The following is a 22,172-nucleotide window of genomic DNA, read 5'->3' on the forward strand; positions in this document are numbered from 1 at the left end:
GAATTACAGGTGGGTGCCACCATACCAAGCTCTTACTTGGAATACTTTTAAAGTAATCCAAGACAGCCTGTAGTTTCCTTTAAACGTATTCTAATGCAGACTGCGCCCTTCTAAAGATTTTTTTATTTTTAAAAATTACATGTACATGTATGTGCCTCTGCACATGTATGTGGGTGCCTGTGGACACCAGAAGAGGGCATCAGATCCTCTGGTGCTGGAGTTGTAGGCATACATGAGCCAATGCGGGTGGCAGGAACAAAACTTGAGTCCCCTAGAAGGGAAATACTCACTCTTCAGCACGAGCCGTCCCTCCAGCCTCTGGACTCCACCTTTTGCATTTGTGGGTCCACTACATCTGGTTGATAACTTGCATCTGTGTTCTCTGTTACTGAGAGCATAATATTACTTTTGAGTGCCTGCATGTGTCAGGCATTGTGCTTGGCCCTGGAGGTTCCCTCTGAGCTAAAGAGGCACAGCAGGGCCAAGCCACAATGTTCTTCCAAACTAAGAATTGCTACAGGAAGGTAGCACAGGGCGCACATGGGAGCTTAAGAGTAAGGCCTCGAATTGCCCTAAGTTGTGGGGAATCTTGTTTACTCATTTTATGGTAACCCTGAATTTGAACTTGCAGCTCGGCGGGGTCTCCAGCAGGAGGCGCAGCAAAGGCGCGGAAGGGTAGGATTGGGGGTTCAGTCACTACTGGAACCTGGGAAAGCGGCCAGCGCCTGCTGCGTGTGAAAACTGCAAGCAACAACGCCATTTAATAGGCAAGAAGGAGGCCGAGCGCTAGAGCCCCAGAGGGACCGTGGGGTTCAGGTGAGGGGCAGAGGAACAGGGGCTCGCGGCAGACAGGCACCTGCTCGCCAGGTCCTCTCCACCCAGCCTGTCGTCCTGGCTACCGCCAGTTCCCACCCCGACTGCCGCTCTTCCTGATAGAGTATTTTGGAACAGGGCACAGGACAGAGCGAGGAAACACCTGTTTCCAACAAGAAAAGAGGTGGGGGGAAGCCCCCACCAGGCTTCCAAATGGCCTCTCATCAAGCTTGCTCTCTTGAGCCTTGTAAAAGTGTGCCCAGAAAGCCATGGAGATCATTTTTCAAAAAGATCGCTTTCTATTTCTCACCCCCCACCCCCTTCTATGCCTAAACCACAGCATCTCTTTTTAAAAGTCTTCTTTCCCCTCTGGGGTTTCCCGCTCCTCCCCAAACCCCTTAAGCCTCCCCCACCCCCACCCCCTCCCGGCTTTGGTGTCAGCAGGGACCTTAACCACCTCTCAGTCCTTACTGTTGCAGCTGCATTCGGCTTCAGGATCTTTTTGCTTCCTCAGCCCCTGTGGACCTACAGGTGGGAGTGGGACTAGGGAACAGCGGAACAAAGGAACCGGAGCGCTCCTGTCCCGGGCCAGACACCCCTTCCGCAGCCTCTTATGGGCCAGAGAAGAGGGGCTCAGCGGCTCGAGGACGCCCTCCCCGAGCCCCGGTCTCAGGCACTTTCCCCGAGGGGAGCAACCAGAGGATGCATGGGAGGTGGGGATGGCCCTTGCAGCAGACCAACTGGCAGACCCCTACAGAACCGGCCTGCGTGGCCGTGGGCGCCGATGGCCTCCACGTACTGGGCTCCGTTATTTCATCAGCAGTTTAAGAAAACCTGCCAAAAGCAGTTATGCCTCACTGCAATGTGTAGCTTTTTCCTGCCATTTTTTTTTTCATAATAAAAGAGGGAGTGAAGCTCGCTCGCTCCCCCCTCCACCCCCCTCTCCCAAAAAGAGCCAAATGGATACGAGAAGGGGGGAAAAAAGGAAAGAACCCACACACCAATCTCTGAGGGGATGCCAGTGAGGTGTGGCTTGTATTTAAATATCCAATATGTCAATGGAAGGGGAGTGGGTACGTATATAAAGTGCCGTTTGCATCTGATAGCTCCACGAAGCCAGCTATGAGAGGCCAGGAGAGATGGATGCGGAGGGGAAGCCGCACTTTAACTGAGAGCAAGGTCAGGAGCGCGCTGCCCCACGCTCCCCGCCGCTAAGAAGTTCCTTGGACGCGAACAGACGTGTGCTGCAGCTGGGCAGAGCACGGAGCCTTGCAGCGAGCGAGCGAGCGCCGCCGACCAGCCTGCGCCCGCCGCCGCGGGGAGAGGCAGTTCGCGCCCCGCGGCCCCGGCTCGGCCCGTGCCGCCGCCAGCCCCGCCATGGCGGAGGTGGGGGGCGTTTTTGCCTCCTTGGACTGGGACCTGCACGGCTTCTCCTCGTCTCTGGGGAACGTGCCCTTAGCTGACTCCCCGGGTTTCCTGAACGAGCGCCTGGGCCAGATCGAGGGGAAGCTGCAGCGCGGCTCGCCCACAGACTTCGCCCACTTGAAGGGTATCCTGCGGCGCCGCCAGCTCTACTGCCGCACAGGCTTCCACCTGGAGATCTTCCCCAACGGCACGGTGCACGGCACCCGCCACGACCACAGCCGCTTCGGTGAGGACGCGGCCGGGACGAGAGGGAGGCGGGTGGACCGCGTACTGGGGAGCCGACGGCGCGGTGCTGTCGCGCAGGGGCCCACCGAGTCTCCCCGGGTCGGGTGCCGTCCGGGCCCGTCGGGGCGGGACGCGGTGGCAGGGCCCTAAGCCTCTCGGCGACCCGGGGGCCCCCTGCGCCCCGCGACGCTCCCCGGAGGGGGCGGAGGCGCCTTGCGGTGCGGCCTCTTCCACCCGCTCCACCCTCCCTCCTCCGGGACCTAGGAGCTCCTCGAGAGAGCCCAACGTCGGGCCTCGGATGGAAGCAGGTGGAGCCGGGAGAGGAGCAGGAGTCCTCGCCTAGGAGGCAAGGGGACTGAGGCTGGCAGAGCCTCGAGGGTGGCAGGCCCGTAGCAGCTGTTCGCTCAGAGCAGGAGCCTTCACGGGCCATGGGCGTGGTGGCCGGCCGCCCGCACTCGGATCACTTTTATCTGGCAGGGACCTGGCAGCCATGGTACTAGCCATCCTCGGAGTGGCTCTGCCCAGGGTAGGAGCCAATGCAGGCAGCAAGGCATGAGCCGGGTACCTGAAAATCTAGGAAAAACTCGCGTACCCATCACATGAGGACACCAGTCTTGGGCATCTTTTGCTCAGAACTAACTCCTTGCCCACGTGAGGAAACTGTCCTGAGCCCACTGTCAGCCCCAGAAACAGGTGTCCCTTGGGCCCAGGACAGGAAATGTCTAATCTCCAGGCAGGATTGCCTCTGCCTGCCCTAAACTATACAGATCGTTCAGAGCACCCAGCTGCCTGCCTACATACAGAACTAATTACACGATTAATATAAACCTCGATCTGCGACAGAAATCTTTAGGCTTTTAAGCAAATGTGTTCCCTCTTCAATAATGTGCCATTTTTAATTTCTATTTCCTATTGTCTATTAAGCCATCAAACAGGTGCTGTGACAGCTACCCTTTCTCCCCCTCCACCTCTCAATGTCCTCTGCTTCCTCCCAAGGTCCTTGTAATGCAAGAAGGGCATTTTCTACGCCTACCCTCAAGCAAGACATGCTTCATTTCCCCCCATACTTCCCATCTTCCCATTCTACCTGCTTTTCTAGAGCTGCATCTGGAGTACTCAGTTTTTAAAAAGAAGAAAAGAGAGAGAGAGAGAAGAAAAGAAAATGGAGACGGGAGGGGGGGCAGGGGGCGCGGGCAGACAAGGGCCAGCTTAAGGCCAAGCCTAGCAAACAACTGGGACCAGGGTTGGTCTTCCTTGCTGGGAGCAGGCAGGAACCCTAATGAGGTCTATGTCATCTTGGAAAAATGCACTCAAACAGAGCTGGACTACAGTAGGTTGGGAGGGGTAATGGAGGGGTGCAGGTGTCTGTATAAACTTGCAGCAGGTCCTCAAAAGGGTGATGAGGTGGGGTGGGAGGAGAGGGAGTGTTCGCTTGGCTTCTTTCCCTTCCATCGTTTGAGATTTTGCAGTCCCCTTTTGTTCTTCTTCATAAGGAATGGGACTCCCACCCTGAACTCAGAGAGGCTCTCAGAAATGGCCTAAAGATATTGGACTGGTTCATATAGAAAAAAAGGAGCGCATATATGTGTAGGCATTTATATGTATAAAAGCACAGTCATGAAATGATGGTGAAATGCGGGGCGGTGCCGGGGGGGGGGGGGGGGGGGGGATGAAATCGGTGAAATTGTGCACTGCTCCGAGCTGCTACAAGTGTTAGTCTGACTGTGTGCCTGAGCTGAGCTCAGTAATCCACAAGGTCAACATAAATTAGTAATAGGCTCTTGGGATAAGTGGTCTTTAATTGCCTCCCTAAAGACACGTCTTGATTTCTTTTCATCTCGCAGACCTGCTAAAGGTGTTAAGTTTAAGGAGAAACCAAAGGAAGTAAAGCTGGCCGAGAAAGGGATGTTTGCACTGCTGCTAACTGGCGGCTTCAGCTTGGGTTTGGCCTTTTCGAAAAAAAACAAGCTTCCTGAGACCACCTCCACATCACCTTTCCTCTTTCCCTGATCTCTTGGCAGTTCCGGGTAGTTCCTGTAAAGGAACTGATAACTGGTCAAAGCTGTCTCTTCGTAGCCTCCCCTGCCAACTTTCAAACACACTCTTACTCAGTTTAGCTTTTGGCACAGGACGAGGTGGTGTTTGAGTTTGCTCACACTCTGCGCCCTCCACATTTGAGTTAATCAGCCAGAGTATTCAATAAATTGAAACTTTAACATTCCATAAGTGCTTTAGCAGTCAACATTCCAGCAGGGTAAAGTAGGCCAGACTTAAGATATAAAATATTATAGATTTCTGCTTGGGGGGAGGAGGGAGTCTCCGAAGACCATGTAAAGTAAATAGCTATTTGTTGTAATTGGAGAGCAGGGCCCCCAAGGATTACCCTGGAATCCATGTGTTCTAAACAAGTCAGGCTGAGCCCAAGTGCAGCCCCGACTCCAAATAATAACCTGTTGGCACTGCACATGCTCCCTGCTCTCCATCTGCAGTCAGTAGCCAGGAGTGTTTCAGTCCCCGCCTGGCTGGTGGCATTTACATGAGGTTCACAGGGAGCCTGACATTCCTGAGGGGCACCTGTGGACTGACAGAGCCGGGCTTGGGAGCCAGACTGGAGGAGAGGCCACTGCCAGGTGGGATGGAGCAAGCTGCTGCAGCTGCTTTGGGTTTTGAGTGATTTGGTTGGTAGTTGGCAAAGGGCCAGGGCAGCACTGTCTTGGCCCCGATGGGTCTGACAGGATGGCTGAGGGAACCAGATTAAATGACACATTAGCCAGTCATCTAGCTAGGTCCTGAAACAGTGGGGCCCAGGACAGATCCGTTTTGATTGAGGCCCTGGGGAGAGAGGTGTAAGAGGAGAAGAGTCTGGAAACTGTCAAGAAAATGCCAGAGCGTAAGGTGGGCAGGTCAAGATGAGGCACAGGAGATGGAGGTCCTTGGGCCTCGAAGGGGTAAGAACTGATGACAAACTTTGTCTACTTAATACTTTGCCTCAACACTTTGCTGTTAACACCCCTGTCCAGCTGTAGCTGGGAAAATATGAAAATGGCTTGTTTTCTCTCCCCTTTCGTGCTGGCTGGGATTCAGGAGAAGGTTTAGAAATATCTGTTCCATCATCATGTGCCACTGGGTTCCCACAGTCTGAATCCAACTAATAGGAAAGTTGGCAAAAGCAAATGATGCCCCAAGACAGCTGGGCAGGGATGATTCCAGCTGTTGGAGACCCCTGTTACTGGACACAACCCAAGCGACATCCTGTATGATCTGTCCTTTGGCATCAGGGTTCACAGAGAGTTGGAGAAAAAACTCTGGTGACTCACATGGCCACACCTCTTGAGTTTCATGATTTGTTCTCACACCAGGACTCTGGAAGTGAGATCACAGGCTGCCCTCGGCTACTTAATGAGCTCAGAGTCGTCTGAGACAGAGGATACTTAGAGAAAGGGGCAACTGCTGTGATCGGAGGCTCAGAGGTAACCGGCCTTAGCAAAGCTAAGATCTTTAGTAGCAAGGATTGGTGTCCCTCAGAGTTTAGCACCCAGAACAGAATCAAAGAATGGCTTGGGATCTCCTTGCCAGATAGGCCACTCTACTTTGAGCATGCTTCTGTTTTTCCCAAGCCCTCTCGAGACACAGACCGACACAGAACCTCAGCATGATGCTGCCAGGACAGAGCAGAGTGGTAGAGTAGTCCCTTCTCTCATGTTAGTAACTAGATCTTTCTGAATACAGCCTACCCCCACTTTTGTTTTCTATTTTACACTAGGTTTTAATATATTTTTAATTTTTAAAAAAGCAACAAGGTGCGCAATCTGTAATCCCAATGCCTAGGAGATGGAGCAAGAGGATCAGGAGTTCAAGGTCATCCTTAACTGCATAGAGTGTTCAATTTCCAGGCCAGCCTTGAACTAGGTGAGACCATGTCTCAAAAACAAAAACAAATTTAAATGATTTAAGACAGTGTTTCACTATGTAGCCCAGGCTGGCCTCAAACTTGGGACCCTCATCTTTCAGCCTCCTAATCCCTGAGATTATGGGCATATGTCAGTTTACCTGGTGTTCATTTGTTCTTCTGTTTCGGTTTTGTGTTTTCCAGACAGGGTCTCCCTATGCAGCACAGGCTGGCCTAACTTCCTGCCTCAGACCCACATGTATTAGGAGTACAAATGTATGCCTCCACACCCAGATAATATTTAATTTTTATCTGACCTGTTTTACATTAGCTCTTTGAAATTTTATTTTTCCTTGTGTGCATTGGGGAGGAAGGAGAAGCAGCAGTGCATGTGTGGAGGTCAGGGGACAACTTTCAGGAGTCAGTTCTTTCTTCTGTCATGAGTCCCAGGGGTCAAGCTCAGGTTGGAGGCTAGGCAGCCATTGCTTTTATCCACTGAGCCACCTTGCCAGTCCTACCTTAACTTTAAAAATTAGTGTGTGTGTGAGAAAGAGAGAGAGAGAGAGAGAGAGAGAGAGAGAGAGAGAGAGAGAGAGAGAGAGAGAGAAGGAGAGAGACAGAGAAGAAGAGAGACAGAGACAGACAGAGAATGAGTGAGGGGCTGGGCCAGGCATGTCTGCCACCCACAGCCACAGCTGCAAGAAATTCTCCCCTTCTACCACGTGGGGTCCTGGAACTGAATTCAAGTGGGCAGGTTTGGAAGCAGGTGTCTTTACCTGCTGAGCCACTTGTCAACTCTACATTAGCTTTTCAATAATCCTGCTAATCACCATCATAATGAGCTAACTGCTCAATGGAATCCCAGAAACCATTGCTGTTTAAGTTTCACTGGGCCATACTCTACCACTATAGAGACAGACAGACTTATATATCATTAAAATACATGTAACATACTTGGGTACTGAGTTCACTCTTCAACACCAAAACAGAAAAGAATTGTAAGTGCACAGAAATACGAAAGTATGTACACTCTCAAGAAAATCCATAGGGCTAGGTAGATAGTGGTAGATTACTTACCTGGCATGTGCAAGGCCCGAAGTTCAGTTCTGAAGTGGAGGGTGGATGGAGGTAGGATACAGAGATGTAAAGAGGGAGCTAGATGATAGAAAAGCCCTCAAACAGTGCAACTATGGTAAGGGGCCAGGAACTAAGGGGTGAAGTTAGCTGTGTGCATGTGATGCTCACCCTCCTTCAGCAAAACCCCAAACACAAACCTCTTGTGAAGCTCATTTGGGGGACCAAGGTGCAATACTTTCTTTGTCTATAATTATGCGTATTCTGTTGAAGCCAGCCGGTTTTCCAACCTTTTCAAACCTCTTTGGCTCTTGAGTATTTCATCCCTCTCACTTGTGTGTCCTTTGGGGCAAAGGGAAGCCATGCTCCCGTGTCCTCTTAGGAGTTGTTTATTAAAATGTTTAATAGGGCAGAGCCTCTTTCAGAGCAACTGAAGATTAGTGTTCACTAAGTCGATGGTTGGTTGGCCCCATCATCACGTCTGCCCTTCCTTCCTTCCTTCCTTCCTTCCTTCCTTCCTTCCGGCACATGGCATTCTCTTCCTGAAAGCATCTGCACGGTGCTCTGAGAGCTGCTAAGAGTCAGGAGCCTGATGAGACACATGGTTCAGACGTCCAAGACTTGCTGCACATGCCTGAGGACTAGAGGTCAGTCCCTGGAACCCATGACAGAGAGAAGTGGTCCCCCAAAATTGTCCTCTGATCTCCACACCTGTGTGTCAAACACAGTACACACAGCAGCAACAATAATAAACAACTGTTTAAAAGCTAGTGACAATCAGAATAAGGGTAAGACAAGGAGGATTTGAATATGGAAAGCAGAAGACCAACCCTCCAGGGTCCCATAGACAGGCGGCAGAACTGTAGATCCTTCTAAGAGATCAGAATAAGCCGTACAAACACATACCCGCAAAGCTCCCATGATTGACTAACTCCCTACATTGCCAGGATAGCCACTAGAACTTCACAGAAAACTCCCCACTGGGGTTTTCAACCTGACTGAAGAATGCAGTGCTTCTAAGTTTTCACTTTAGCACTTGGGAGACAGAGGCAGAAGGTTAGCCTGGGCTACACTGGCAGCTACTTTCTCTCTCATTAAAAAAAAAAAACTTTATTACATTTATGTATTTATTTACCTATGGTCTCTCTGTGTGTGTGTGTGTGTGTGTGTGTGTGTGTGTGTGTGTGTGTGTGTGTGTGTGTGTGTGTGAGAGAGAGAGAGAGAGAGAGAGAGAGAGAGAGAGAGAGAGAGAGAGAGAGAGAGAGATGCATGTGCCATAGCACACAGCGAAGGTCAGAGGACAACTTGCAGGAGTCAGTTCTCTCCTTCTATCATGTGGTCCCAGGGATCAAACTCAAATCATTAGACATGGCAGCAAACACTTTTACTACACTCCCAGCCATCTCAACAGCCTCAACTTCCTTGTCTTTGTGAGATCAGTTCCCCCTCCTATGTAGAATACTTAAACTATTACCTTTAACCATTGTACTTTTGCCATGAAAAGATAGCTAGGTGTGGGCTCCGTGTGTGCTTTCGGACAGTTGTGTCCAGTGTTTGGTCTCTGCTGTCAGTGTCGTTAGAGGGAGGAATATCGAAGGAGAATCTAGTATGGCGGTGGTGGCGCATGCCTTTAATCCCAGCACTAGGGAGGCAGAGACAGGCAGATCTCTGTGAGTTCGAGGCCAGCCTGGTTTACAGGACAGCCAGGGCAACACAGAGAAACTTTGTCTCACAAACCCAAACCAAACAAACAGAAGAAGAGGAGGAGGAGGAAGAAGAATCTAGTTGTTGATTTAGTTTCTGTGTCCTGTTACCCTCTTCATAACTGATTTTTTTTTCTCATGGGATACATGAAAACATTTTCAAATCTTCACCTCTAACCTTGTCAGTGAAAAGGACATTTCTAATTTCTTCCCTTTCCCCTTAAAGTTGCAACATCTCAAATCAGTTTGGAGTCCAATACTACCTGCCAACTCAGCCGTGGCTCAACTTTAAATTCTCGAGAGAGGGCGGGAGATTGACAAGCTTGTCAGTTTGGGGCTGAACAAGCTGCGAATGCTTTCAGGCCAACTCTTCCGTCCTGCCATAAACAGGGTGGACAAGCTTAGTGCATGGCCTGTGTGGCATTCGTTAGTCAACTACAGGCAGTTGACAGTTTTTAAGGACATGAGAGCTGAGAGGGCGAAAAATACACTCAGCTTAGAGGGCAGCGAGGGAATGCAGGTGGGTGCCAGGGAGGAGCAGGGTGGCTTGGCATTGGGAACACTGCTTGGCCATTTCTTAAAAGTGTGGTATTCCACTGCACTGATGCCGTAATTATGGGGCATTTGTGCATTTGTGCCTGGGGGTATAGCCTAGTGATAGAGCTCTTTCCTAGCATGCCCCAAGTTCCAAGCCCAGCACCACAAAATAAAGAAAATCACAGGGTTAAGTGCAGGAAAGGATTGTTTCCCCATTTTACACATGGGAAAACTGGGGCTTGGAGAGATTGAGCACTTTCTCTGGGGTTTTCATTTCTTGCTTGCGAAGGACGGGTTCATCAGATGATCCTCCATGGATACCCAGGTCTGCCTGTAGTTCTTGTTACCTAACCAGCTTTCTCCTAGCTCCATGTTAGTAACAGAATGGTGGTGTACTTTTTGTCCCAGGAATTCTGGAATTTATCAGCTTGGCTGTGGGGCTGATCAGCATCCGAGGAGTGGACTCTGGCCTGTACCTAGGAATGAATGAGCGAGGGGAGCTGTATGGATCGGTAAGGTTCAGCTTTTCTATTTATCAGAGGCTATTACCACCAGTGTTTGGACAGCCTAAGGCAAAGGATAAAATTGTTTATCTAGCACTTGAAAGCCCTTTTATGACTGTAAAGGATTGGCGTCTTCTTGTTCCTGGCTGCTCAGGGCTATGCTCCATAATGCCTCCGCTCATTCAGCCCTCCATCCAAGCAAGGATTTCTGTGATACGTTTGCTTTATCCCTTTTTCATCAGAGGGCCTGCTAGTGCTGTGATAACAGGAAGCCATGCTGGTTTGTCAGTAGCCACTCAGGCTTTGGGGCATTAACACTTCTAAAGAGCACATCTTAGTTTTAATGGGTACCCAGAGCAGTAGCTGATGAGCAGGCACAAAAGAACACACAGTGAAAGAGCCAGCCTTCCAATAAGAATTCTGAAGTTAGCAACACAGCCCACCCCCCACCCCCGATTTCCAGATTGCTTCAGCTGAACCCCAAAGGCCAAATAACACCAACAAATGAAGAATGAAGGTCTTAGAGACTGGTGACAGCCCCAACTCCTAGCTAGGAATGGGCTGGCTGCAATACATTTTCTATGTTCTGGAAGCTAGCCCAGCACTGGGACATGGTAAGTGACTTTGCTGACCTTAACCCTTTCAGGGGATCCCAGTATCCTGGCTTGGAACTTTGAGTCACATAGCATGCTTTCTGGCTGGCTACACCCCCATGAAATCAGAACACATTTTTCTCTGACACCTAGAAGATAGGCCTGTCCCCAGCACTTGGTATCGGGCACCCCAGCAAACAGTATGGTGGCCCAATCATGTATGAAAAGGGCCAGAAGCAGGAAACCCAGGAGCTGCCAGCTTGAAGTAGCCAGATTGGAGGAGCTTTTCAAGGAGATCTTTTCTGAGCTTTCCAACTGACAGGCTGCTCATTAGGGGAGATCACAACTCACCTCCCATGCAGCTTTATATAGACCCATGGCCTTTGCCAGCCAGTTGATGTGGGTGACTGTAATCTCAATGCATTCAACATTATTAGCCCTAAGTAGGAAGTGAGCTCAGAGGGTGCCAGAGGGGCATTGGAAGACCATAATAGAAATTCTGGGGTTCAAAGAGCCAGTCAAGGCCAGCTCCTCCAAATCCCTTCCCTTCAGGAAAGATCCCACTCAAAACATTTTGTGTGGCTCATGAAGGAGGATGAAGAAGATACAATCAGGAGGGTTTTGTGCTGCTTGGAAGATTCCCTTGGTCACACAGGGAGACAGGACTGAAATTTTCTAATCTCGATGTGCTGTTGCTATTTCAGGGTTTTTCCACCAGCAAACTGGGATGGGAAGAATAGTCATATAATGGGCTCTGCTTTATTTTCTCACCCTCACAGAAGAAACTCACACGTGAATGTGTTTTCCGGGAACAATTTGAAGAAAACTGGTACAACACCTATGCCTCCACCTTGTACAAACACTCGGACTCGGAAAGACAGTATTATGTGGCCCTGAATAAAGACGGCTCACCCCGGGAGGGATACAGGACTAAACGACACCAGAAATTCACTCACTTTTTACCCAGGCCAGTAGATCCTTCTAAGTTGCCCTCCATGTCCAGAGACCTCTTCCGCTATAGGTAATGGACCTCTAGTGCCACCTCTGTGACCCATGTACTCTGTGGCCATGGTTGGCTCTGCAAACACTATACTCGTAGCTTTTCAATCCTTCCTTCCTATCAATTAGATAACAGAGAAGCACTTACTGTTCAACTTGACCCAGCTGTCCCCTTGTTCGAAGTGTATATCAAGGTTGGGTTATTTTGGGGAGGGACATGGGGGGAGGGGTGGGCCAGAGGGAGTCTTGTATATACTTTTCGCTTTACTCGTGTTCTTTCCCATGAGGTGGCATGACAAAGAACAGGGGCCCCCACTAAGGGCCAAGGCTGTCTTGCCTCACAATCTACCCAGATACTTTGAGATGGGGTGCAAATGAAAGACCAAGGAATCTGCCACAGATGCTACCTACAGAGCTTTGGGAAAGTGTCCTTTGGACACCCCTAGGGGCTCCAGCCCTGCTGCAAGCCGTCCCCGCCCTGGCTCAGCAGATCTCTCATTCGTCCTGACATGCAGTTTTCTTGCCACCGAAGTGGGAGGTATGGGATAGGTTGTAAGGAAATGATATTAAAATGTAAGCATGGATACTGTGCATAAGGACAAACTATTTATGAAATGTATATGCTATTTATTTTATATATTTATTTATTTCAAAATAATTTTATTTTTAATGAGAGATGCTATGACTGGATTTTCATCAGAAAGAATAAGGTCCTACTGAAACAGGAAAAAATGAGTTATTAAAGGCTTTTATCGGCAATAAAATTGTCTTTATATTATAAACCAGTGTCTAATTCTATTGATTTGTGCATTCGGTAGAATGAAAGGCTGACCAGATTCTTTCTCCCTAGGTCATTAGAATTCCTGATGGCAGGCTCATGCAGCTTGGGCTGGGTGACTCTATCATCCAGTGTGGCAGCGTTATCTAAGGGCCTTCTTCAAGACCTAGCCCACTTTTCTGGTTCTATGACTTATTGGAACTTTAGGAAGGAAGGCCTCAACCAACAGCTCTTAATGAAGCTCCTATTTGTAAACATTTAGGATTGGGCATAGAGGACTTAATGAGGGCCTTAAAAAGGGCAAAGATGTAATGGGTGGACCTTTACTTCAGATGTGAAGGTAAAGCAATTTAAAATAGTACTCAGCAAGGAGAGGAGTTTTTGAGCCAGTCAGCTTCCCTTTAAGAACATATTATCCTCCTGGCTGTGACCACCCCCAGCATCTCTTGCCAGGGCTCCTCCTGGAGGACTCTGGGAAACTGTCAGCACATCCTCTTAGAGCAGCAGTGCTCAGAGCTCATGGTCTCTTGCCCAGCAGCTTCACCTGGCAACTGCTCAGAGACAGAAATCAGCAGAAATCTGGGGCATTGCCAGACACCTTGCATGGTATCAAACTTTCCAGGGAACTCCTAAGCACAGCATGATACAATTTGAGAACTAACAAGCTAAAGAGACTTTGGTTTTGCAACCAAATGGTTCATAAGTGAATTGGTTGGAGAGTGTTAGTCCAGAGAAGGAGGCATACCTCAGAGCGCTCTCCCAGATCAGTCCTAAGGTATCTTGTCTTCAAATCCCTGGACTCTTGACTGGTGTTTCCAGAAGTAGGGGTAGAAGAGATTGGAATCAAAGGGAGAAATGTCTTGTTGAGCACACAAACAGTATGAAGGCCTGGTGGGCAAAGGTTTAGGATTTAGGATAGTTCTTTCTCATCCTGCCCCTCATATAAGCATTGACTGTTTTTCTAATTAATTGAATGTGTGAGTCAGACTGATTATATACCAGCTCACTTGCAAAGCAAACCAGTATTATTGATATAGATCAATGGTGAAATGCTTCTTAGTATGTGCCAGGCCCTCGATTCCATCTCCAACACTGTCTCCAGCACCATAAAAAACCAAAACCAAAAGAGCTATAAAAGCTCACCCAAATTTAGGTGTCCAATAGAGAAGCCACACCTATGGGGATACATACCTGACATACCAAATTCGACTGTGTGGTGAGAGTATACTGAGGGCTGGGACTATAGCTCAGTGGAAGAATCCTTACCTCCCATTCATGGTTCAATTCCTAGTGCTGAAAAAAAGTTATTTCAGGCCGGGTGGTGGTGGCACACACCTTTAATCCCAGCACTCAGGAGGCAGAGCCAGGCAGATCTCTGTGAGTTCGAGGCCAGCCTGGCCTACAGAGTGAGTTCCAGGACAGTCACCAAAACTACACAGAGAAACTCTGTCTCGAAAAACAAACAAACAAACAAAAAGTTATTTCATGGCATGTATGATCATTAACTAGCATACTGATTGGTGGATTCCCCAAAGTGGACATTTCAGTGGTCTAGGCCTTCTAGGGTGTTTTCCAACAAGGATAATGTCTGATTTGAAGAACCAACAGGATTAAGGAAAACAAAGAGCTGTTGTCTATGTTGGACTATGGAAAGGAGACACTATCTGTAAAATTCTCCAAGATTAAAACCCAGCTACATTTTAAAAAATTACATGCTTTTGAGACAGGGTATCCTTATGTATCCCAGGCTGGCCCAGAAACTTACTACGTATCCTGGGCTGGCCTCAAATTCACAGTCCTTCTGCATCAGCCTCCTGAGTGCTGACTTGACTGGTGTGCACCACTTCACCTGGGTTATCATGTCAGTAATGAGCATCAGACCTTGATGGTTGCTTGGTTGGTTGGTTGCTTGGTTGGTTGGTTGGTTTGTGAGAGCCCCGACTCTGCTGTGCTGTCCAGGCTTGGCCTCAGGCTCCTCTGATCAAGTGATCTTCCTGCTTCAGCCTCTTGAGAGCTAAGACTACAGATGTGTAACACCACACCCAGTTTTCCACCTTGATAACTGTGATTTTTGTTGGTTTGGGTTGTTAGGTTTGTTTTGGTTTTGTCTTTGTTTTTTGAGACAGGTCTCTATATAGCCCAGGATTGCCTTGAATTTGATTTATGGCTGAGATGACTTTGGACATTTGACCCTCTTTTCTCTCCTTCACAAGCGCTGAGATTACAGGCATACACCATCAGGCCTGGATGCGCCTTGATTTTATTTTTTAATTCACTTTTATTACACTATTGATTTATCTAGCCTGTACATGTATGTGCTTGTGTCTGTCTGCCTGTAGGCATGCATGTGCCATGTGTGAAAGTTGGAGGACAATTTGCAGGAGTTGGTTCTCTAATTCTTTCATGTGGGACCTGGGGATTGAAATAATGTTGTCAGGCTAGACAGCAAGTACCTTTACCATTGAGCCATCTCACTGGCCCTGCAGTTTGGTTTTAAAACCTAAAATTTACCTATGCTATCTACCAGTGTTCAGCTACCTAGAACTTTTGATACCCAGCCACAGCTTGTGACATCTTCTGAGATACATGAAATCTGTTGTAACCAAAAAGAGAGTGGCATTTCTCTGTAAACAGGGCTACTGTTACTCAAATGGGCCCATTAGCTCCAGCTTGGAAAGACCACGGGTACCATATTGCAGAGCAGGATGTGCAAGAAAAATGCCATAGCGGTGAGACAGAGAAATACCCCAAATGCCAAGTCAGTCCTTCTTCCCTCTGGATAGAAGTAGAAGAGACAAGACTAGAAGAATGCCATGCCAGGGGCCTTGCTCTTGGTGATTACCTCAGGGTGAAATCAATGGGGCATGTGGATAGAGACTAGTAATCCCTGCTACTCTCATTTTCCGAAGAAGAGAAAGTCTGGAAATGGGAAGGTAAGACACATGAGCTAGTACCACTCCATCAATCAGCAGCAGATCGACACCATATCCCCAAAGTGCTGAAACAGTGGGTTATGTTGCACCAACCTAAAGAGAATTCTAGAAAAGTAAGCTCTGCAACCTGGTCTTGGATGAAACCCCATAAGAAGACCACATTTTAGTCGTCTCTGTATCCCTTCCTCATGGTTAAGGACATTCCTGGGGCAAAACAGGCACTTGAGAAATCTTGAATAAACACAATTTAGTTGAAAGAATGAATGAGCAATTGAATAAATGGGCAGAGCCATAGATGCCTCCTATAGCATATATACATGTCTCTGTATATATGCATACATGTGCTATAAAGCCTAGGCACAAAATAACTTAATAATCTAGAAAGGACAGAATAATCTAGAGTGCTATGTCAAGTTCTAAGTGTATCTAAATAGGACTATGACAAACAAGTGTGTCAAGGGAAAGATAAAGGGTTCCCTGTCACTGTGAGTGTTCAAGCAGAGACTAGACAACCACTTGACAAGAATATTGTGTCATTTAGCATACACATGGTAAATACTAGATAAATTGTAGGGTGTAGTATTCACTTACCACCTATTTATTCTGCAAGGCTCCCAGAGGTCTCCTGACACCAATGTTGGTCCTAGAAAGAATACATAAGACTTAGAAGTGCTGCCCAATTGCTGTCTTGGCCAAGGAAAGCAGTGATGATTAGAGGTCCCCAACTTGGAGTTCATGAGATTTTTAATGGTTCAAAGAAGACCTCCTGGGCCCAAACTCCCCAAAATAATATGTCTAGTCGTATATATTTGGTCCTTGAGGCATCCTTCAAGAGCTAGAGATGGGTACCTTAAGAGTTTCTGTAGCCAGAAAGCATCTGGCCTAAGAACTGGTGGGCATTGTCATCCTGTGTGAAAATGCTAACAAGTCTTTAGGTGTTTGCACGCTTGCTTGCTCTTGCTTGCTTTACCCCAAAAATATGGTTCTTAGGTGTCTCTGGTGCTTTGAGAGCGAGCTTCAAATTTGACAAGAAGGTACAAGTGGGGGCAGCATTGCTTGACTCCCTTCTTACAAAGAAGGGGGTCCCCTATTGCCACTGTCCTGAATGTCTTGTTCTGCTTGTTTCTCTTCATTTTAAAATTATCATTTCTTAAATTTTATTCATATGGGTGTTTTGCCTACAGGTATGTATGTATGTATCTTGTGCCCAAGGCAGTCAGAAGAGGGTACCAGATGTCCTGGAATTGGAGTTACATATGGTTGTGAGACAACATGTGGAAGCTGGGACTCAAATCCAGGTCCTCTGGAAGAGCAGCCAATACTCTTAATTGCTGAATTGTCTCTCTGGTTCCTCTTGCTCTATTTTCTATTGCAATAACTGTATACCAGAGACTAATTTATGAAGAACAAGCATTCATTTGGCCCAGGGTTCTGAAAGCTAGGGAATTCATGATCAGACAGCTGCATCTGGCAGGGATTCTAGGCAGAGTCCCAAAGTGGCACAGAGCATCACAGGGCAAGACAGAAGCCATCTTCCTATGGTATTAGTGCTTCGCCCTTAAAATCTCCTTAACCTTAATCACCTCCATGACACCACCACCACCCTCCCCACCACCAGATACCACAGTCAGATGAATTTTCCACCTTCATTTGTTAGTTTGAAAAAGAGTCTTGCTGTGTAGCCTAGGATGACCTCCAACTCTAAATCCTCCTGCCTCAGCCTCCAGAGTGCTGGGATGACAAGCATGCAGCAACATAGCTAGTGAGTCTCTACCTTCTTAACATCTCAAACTAGAGATTAGTGTTTAACAGGACTTTTGTTAGAGGCATTCAAGCCACGAGGGTTGTTTATGCTCAAAAACTGCCAAGGTACTGAACCACTAGGCCAAGACACAGTAGTTCAATGCAGCCACAAGGCAGGACCTTCCCAAAGGAACTTAGTCAAAGAACGTAAAAAAGGACGTGAATCACTCTCACCTTCAAATCTCTGTACTGCTCGCTACCAAATCCCTGTGGGCACAGTAAGAAATGCATCAGGCTCAGGCTTTGCAGTGGGGTCAGGGGCCACCTGGGCTCAGTCCAAGTTGTTTTGGGGGCAGCCCCAGCCTTCCTCTCCCTCCAAAGGTTGGTTCTTGAGAATCATCTTCCTCCTCTCCTAAATGGCTGGAGCTGCTATTCTTCCTTCAACACGTCATAAGCTGGGATCCATCAAGGAGGACCAGCGGAGCAGGGAAGAGGGGACCAGACCAGGGGCGGGGGGGGGGGGGGACTGCTCTTTTGAAAGGCACATTCATTTTCTGTCATCTAATTCCGTTACTCAACAGAAGGCTCAGAAGGTCATGGTTGGTCATGGAAGAACTTTTCTAGTAGGTCTCTTTGTCAACACCCTGGTGGCCAGTTCAGAGAAATGAGCTTTGCTTTGACCCTCAATAGTTTCTGTTCACGCCTCCACCCAGCAGGGGTCGTGTGTTCCCCTCCGCATCTATTGGACTCAGCTCTGTTTTTTCTCATTTGCTTTGGAGCCAAAGACATGCAGATATTATTCAGGCTCTGGAATCAGACCAACCTCATATTTTGTTCTGTTTTACTTTTGTCATGTGAGTGAGTGCATGTGTGCATGCGTGTGTGTGTGTGTGTGTGTGTGTGTGTGTGTGTGTGTGTGTGTGTGTACATTCGTGCTCACACTGCTGAGGTTCAAACCTAGGCCTTTATGTTTATTGTGTAAGTACTCTCACTGAGTCACCTTCTCAGCCCTTGTTTTTTGAGATAGATTCTCACTGTATAGCTCAAATTGACTATAGCCCCTTGTTGTAAATCTGATTCTTTTAACTCTTTGAACAAATTCAATCCTTCATTAATTCATTGGGTGTTTATTGAGCACATATTATAACCTTGGAGGCATAAATGTGAAAAGGACAGCTTCTGTCTTCATGCAGAGCTTGCTCAGCTAGTCAGACACAAGCAAGTGAAGCTGTATGGATTACAGGGGAGGAATGCAAAGCACTGCTGTAGCACGCACAGAGGAGCTGCCTGTGATGGTGTGCCCCCAGCACCCCAGCTACTGGGGAAGCTGAGACAGCAGGATCACTGTTAGTCCAGGAGTTCAAGATCAGCCTGGCCAACACAGCAAGACTGTCTCAGACCAAGGCTGCAGGTTGGTGTTGTGCACGAGAGAGAAATAATCAATTCAGGGGATTGTGAAAAGTTCCCAAACACTCATGCTTAGGCTCAACACCCCCCACTAGGAAGATACTAGGGGTCCGGTGCATCCTAGAGGAGCCTGGAATGTGACTCAGAGAAGGGAGAGGTGGAGCTGATCTGTAGGAAAGCATTGTGTCCTTCCATCGCCCTGTCCCACCAGTCAGTCCAAAGGCCACCACGCCTTCCAGATCTCTCCTCAAACTGCATCTTCTAGGTTTCCTCAGCTTCCCCCCTTAGGCTATTATGTCCACACCCCAGAGGAGCCTGAACTCTTCTCCCCCCCACATAACTCAGGCCAGAGCTTCTCAGTGGACAACCTGAATGCCAGCTGCATGACTGTAGTAGAAGGTGACTTCAGGAGCCTCATGTGAGCTCCAGGTAACTGGAGTTTACAGTGCCCACTTTTCGGTTCTCTTCTTGGGTTGTCAGCACTACTCGACACAGTTCGGTGAATGTGCTCATCAAGCACTGTCACCACCCACACAACCTCCAGGGGACCAGCTATTTTCTGCCCGACAATCCTGACCCCTGTAGTTTGAATTCCATCTGGCAGTCACAAACACTCCTAGCACTCCAACACCTTTACATTGGTTCAACACGTACCAAGCATCCTCAGTAAATACCCAGTCCAGTTGTCTAAAAACAGAGTCCAGGGCCCTAAGAAAGACTTCCTAAGTCAAAATTTTCACACTTTGCTCCTAGCCAAAAGGTGAAGAAGCCATCTAAAGTACAATTTGCAAGTAAAATGATTTTTCTCCGTCAATAGTTGTCAGGTTTTTGTCCTCAGAAACAAGCCCTTACACCCTCAAAAATTACTCGAAAAACTGGGAGCAGTGGTACATGCTCGTAATTTGTATACAATGATAAACCTATTACACATTCACATAAGTAATACTTAATAAAATGACTACATTTTCAACAATTCAATTAAGAGTGATAGTGTTTTACATTTTCCACTGTTTGGTGTTTCTTTTATCTGGAGGTGTGTGTGTGTGTGTGTGTGTCTGTCTGTCTGTCTGTGTTATATAATTTTATTCATTTTGGGGAAGGCACACAAGTGTCAGAGGGCTACTTTGCAGGTCCATTCTCTCCTTTTATCTTGTTTGAGGCAGCATCTCTCTTGTTTCTGTTGCATCTTGTGCTCCCAGCTAGCTAGCTTCCAGCTAATTCTGTCTGTGCTCTCCATCTCACCACAGGAGTACTGGAATTACAAATGTACACCACCAAGATCAGGAGTTTTCCTTACGATAGTTCTAGGTATGGAACTCTGGTCATTAGGCCTGCTTAGCGATCGCTTTAACCTGCTGAACCAGCTACCTCCTTGGGCTCACAACATACATATATACATACACACACACACACACACACACACACACACACACACACACACACACACACACATTTCAAGACACGGTTTCTCTGTGTAGCCCTGGCTGTCCTAGAACTCACTCTGTAGACCAGGCTGGCCTTGAACTCACAGAGATCCACCTCCCTCTGCCTCAAGTACTGGGATGAAAGGCATGTGCCACCACCACCTGACCACAACAGATGTTTTAATGATTAATTTTTTAACATTGTGGTGATTGCTTTAGATGGCCCAGGTAAAACTCAGTGGGCCACTAAACAAAAAGGCATGACCGTTGGAAAAGAAGGGGGTTTGACAGGGGTGGGAGGGAGAGGAGAAAGGGTGTGAGGTGAGAGGAACCAAAACGCATTATGTCTGGATGAAACTGTCAAAGAACAAATTAATTAAAAAAAAAAAAGTAAGAAATAAGAGATGATTTGAGAGAAGCATCTTTTCTCCTTGGACATTTGATGGAATGTCCCATGTGTGACATAATCTGTAGAGAGAACTGTGTTGTGTGAGCTGTGTAAACCGAGGGACCCACGATTGTGTTCCCTTTCCCCATGTCAAGGCTCAATTCTGCAATGGTTTCAGCAGCAAATAACCAGTTCCCACTTTGACAAGAACTCACAGCATTACAAAAGTTTACAGAGCCCCTCTCTGCCATCATTTTTCCTAACTGAAAATTACAAAGGCAGAATTGAAGAGGTGTTCGCTCGCATCTGCCCCTGCATTCAATTTGTTGCTATATGTTCTTTTGGCTGAAATATGGAGGAAAATCCAGCTAGTTTCGGAGATATGTGACTGGAAAAGAGAGGGCCTCACTGACCCCCAGGACTCCTGGGACAGTACTTTGAGAATCAGTGTTCTGTACGGTTAACAAGTCCCCAAGTGATTCTTATCATGAGAACGGGGCGTGAACATAGCATTGGTTCAGCTCCGTTTGCCTCCAGCTCAGCTCCAGCCTGTTCTGCATCAAGTACTCTCCGGTCTCTGCGGATGAGCCTCCCTCACGTTTCACAGAAGATGTGAGCCATCCAATGATAGCTTCCTATCAATCATTGTGTGTGTGTGTGTGTGTGTGTGTGTGTGTTAATTTTCGTTTTATTTTTTCTTTAATGAAAATTTCATTTTATTGTGATAAAATATATATAGCAAAACCTGCCATTTTAACCATATACACACAATGGCATTAATTATACTTTCAGTATTGTGCAACTGACACCACAATACTTCCAAACCTTTTCATCACTCCAAGCAAAAACTCTGAAACCATTAAGCAATATCTCCTCATTACCCCTTTTCCAAGCCAGCCCCTGGTAACCCCTAATCTACTTTCTGTCTCTATGGATTTTTTCACTCTGGACATTTCATATAAATTGAATTTTACAATGTGCAATCTTTCATCACTGACTACTTCTCTGTAGCACAATGTTTTGAAGTTACATCCATTTTGTAACATATATCTTTTTTTGTTTGTTTGTCTTTCAAGACAGAGTTTCTCTGTGTAGCTTTGGTGCCTGTCCTGGATCTCGCTCTATAGACCAGGCTGGCCTCGAACTCACAGAGATCCACCTGCCTCTGCCTCTTGAGTGCTAGGATTAAAGGTGTGTGGCACCACCACCCGGCTGCATTCCTTTTTATGCTCGAATAGTATTCCTTTCTAAGAATATTCCATATTTTACCAGTTGCTAGGCATTTAGGTTGTTTCTACTTTTTGCATATGGCGCATAATGCTGCTATAAATATCCATATACAAATGTGTGGGAATGGTTTCATCCTCTTGGGCATATACCTCATAATGGTCTACTCCAAGAAGAACAGCTTTGTTTGAAAGGCTGCTCCATTTTGTATTTATACCAGTAATACATGAGACTTCCAGTTCTTTCTTTTATTTTCTTCCACCTCTTAGATTATTTTTGAAACAAGGTCTCAATATATAGCCCAGGCTGGCCTTGAACTCACAGTCCTCCTGCCTCACCCTCCTAAACGCTGGGATTACAGGTTTATGCCAGCACACCCAGCTGGCCTCTAACATCTCTACATCCTAATTGCCACTTGGTTCTCATCATTCTTTTTGTTTTTTTTTCTCACAGAGATCCGCCTGGCTTTGCCTCCCGAGTGCTGGGATTAAAGGCGTGCGCCACCACCGCC

The 22,172-nt window shown here is 47.4% G+C and overlaps 1 protein-coding gene and 1 pseudogene across 1 annotated transcript; both read left to right on the forward strand.

Annotated features, from left to right (window-relative positions):
• Positions 1-1,641, forward strand: part of LOC131900056 (mitogen-activated protein kinase 3-like) — a 51,158-nt pseudogene extending 49,517 nt beyond the window's left edge.
• A 549-nt stretch (positions 1,642-2,190) lies between these two features.
• Fgf16 (fibroblast growth factor 16) lies at positions 2,191-11,869 on the forward strand. Its single transcript, XM_059251348.1, has 3 exons — positions 2,191-2,464; positions 10,075-10,178; positions 11,542-11,869. Exons 1-3 carry the CDS (start codon positions 2,191-2,193, stop codon positions 11,785-11,787), a joined length of 624 nt encoding a protein of 207 aa, XP_059107331.1. The 3' UTR covers positions 11,788-11,869.
• Positions 11,870-22,172: the final 10,303 nt, after the last annotated feature.

This window comes from Peromyscus eremicus, chromosome X, assembly GCF_949786415.1.
Source record: "Peromyscus eremicus chromosome X, PerEre_H2_v1, whole genome shotgun sequence".
In the NCBI taxonomy this organism is placed as follows: domain Eukaryota; kingdom Metazoa; phylum Chordata; class Mammalia; order Rodentia; family Cricetidae; genus Peromyscus; species Peromyscus eremicus.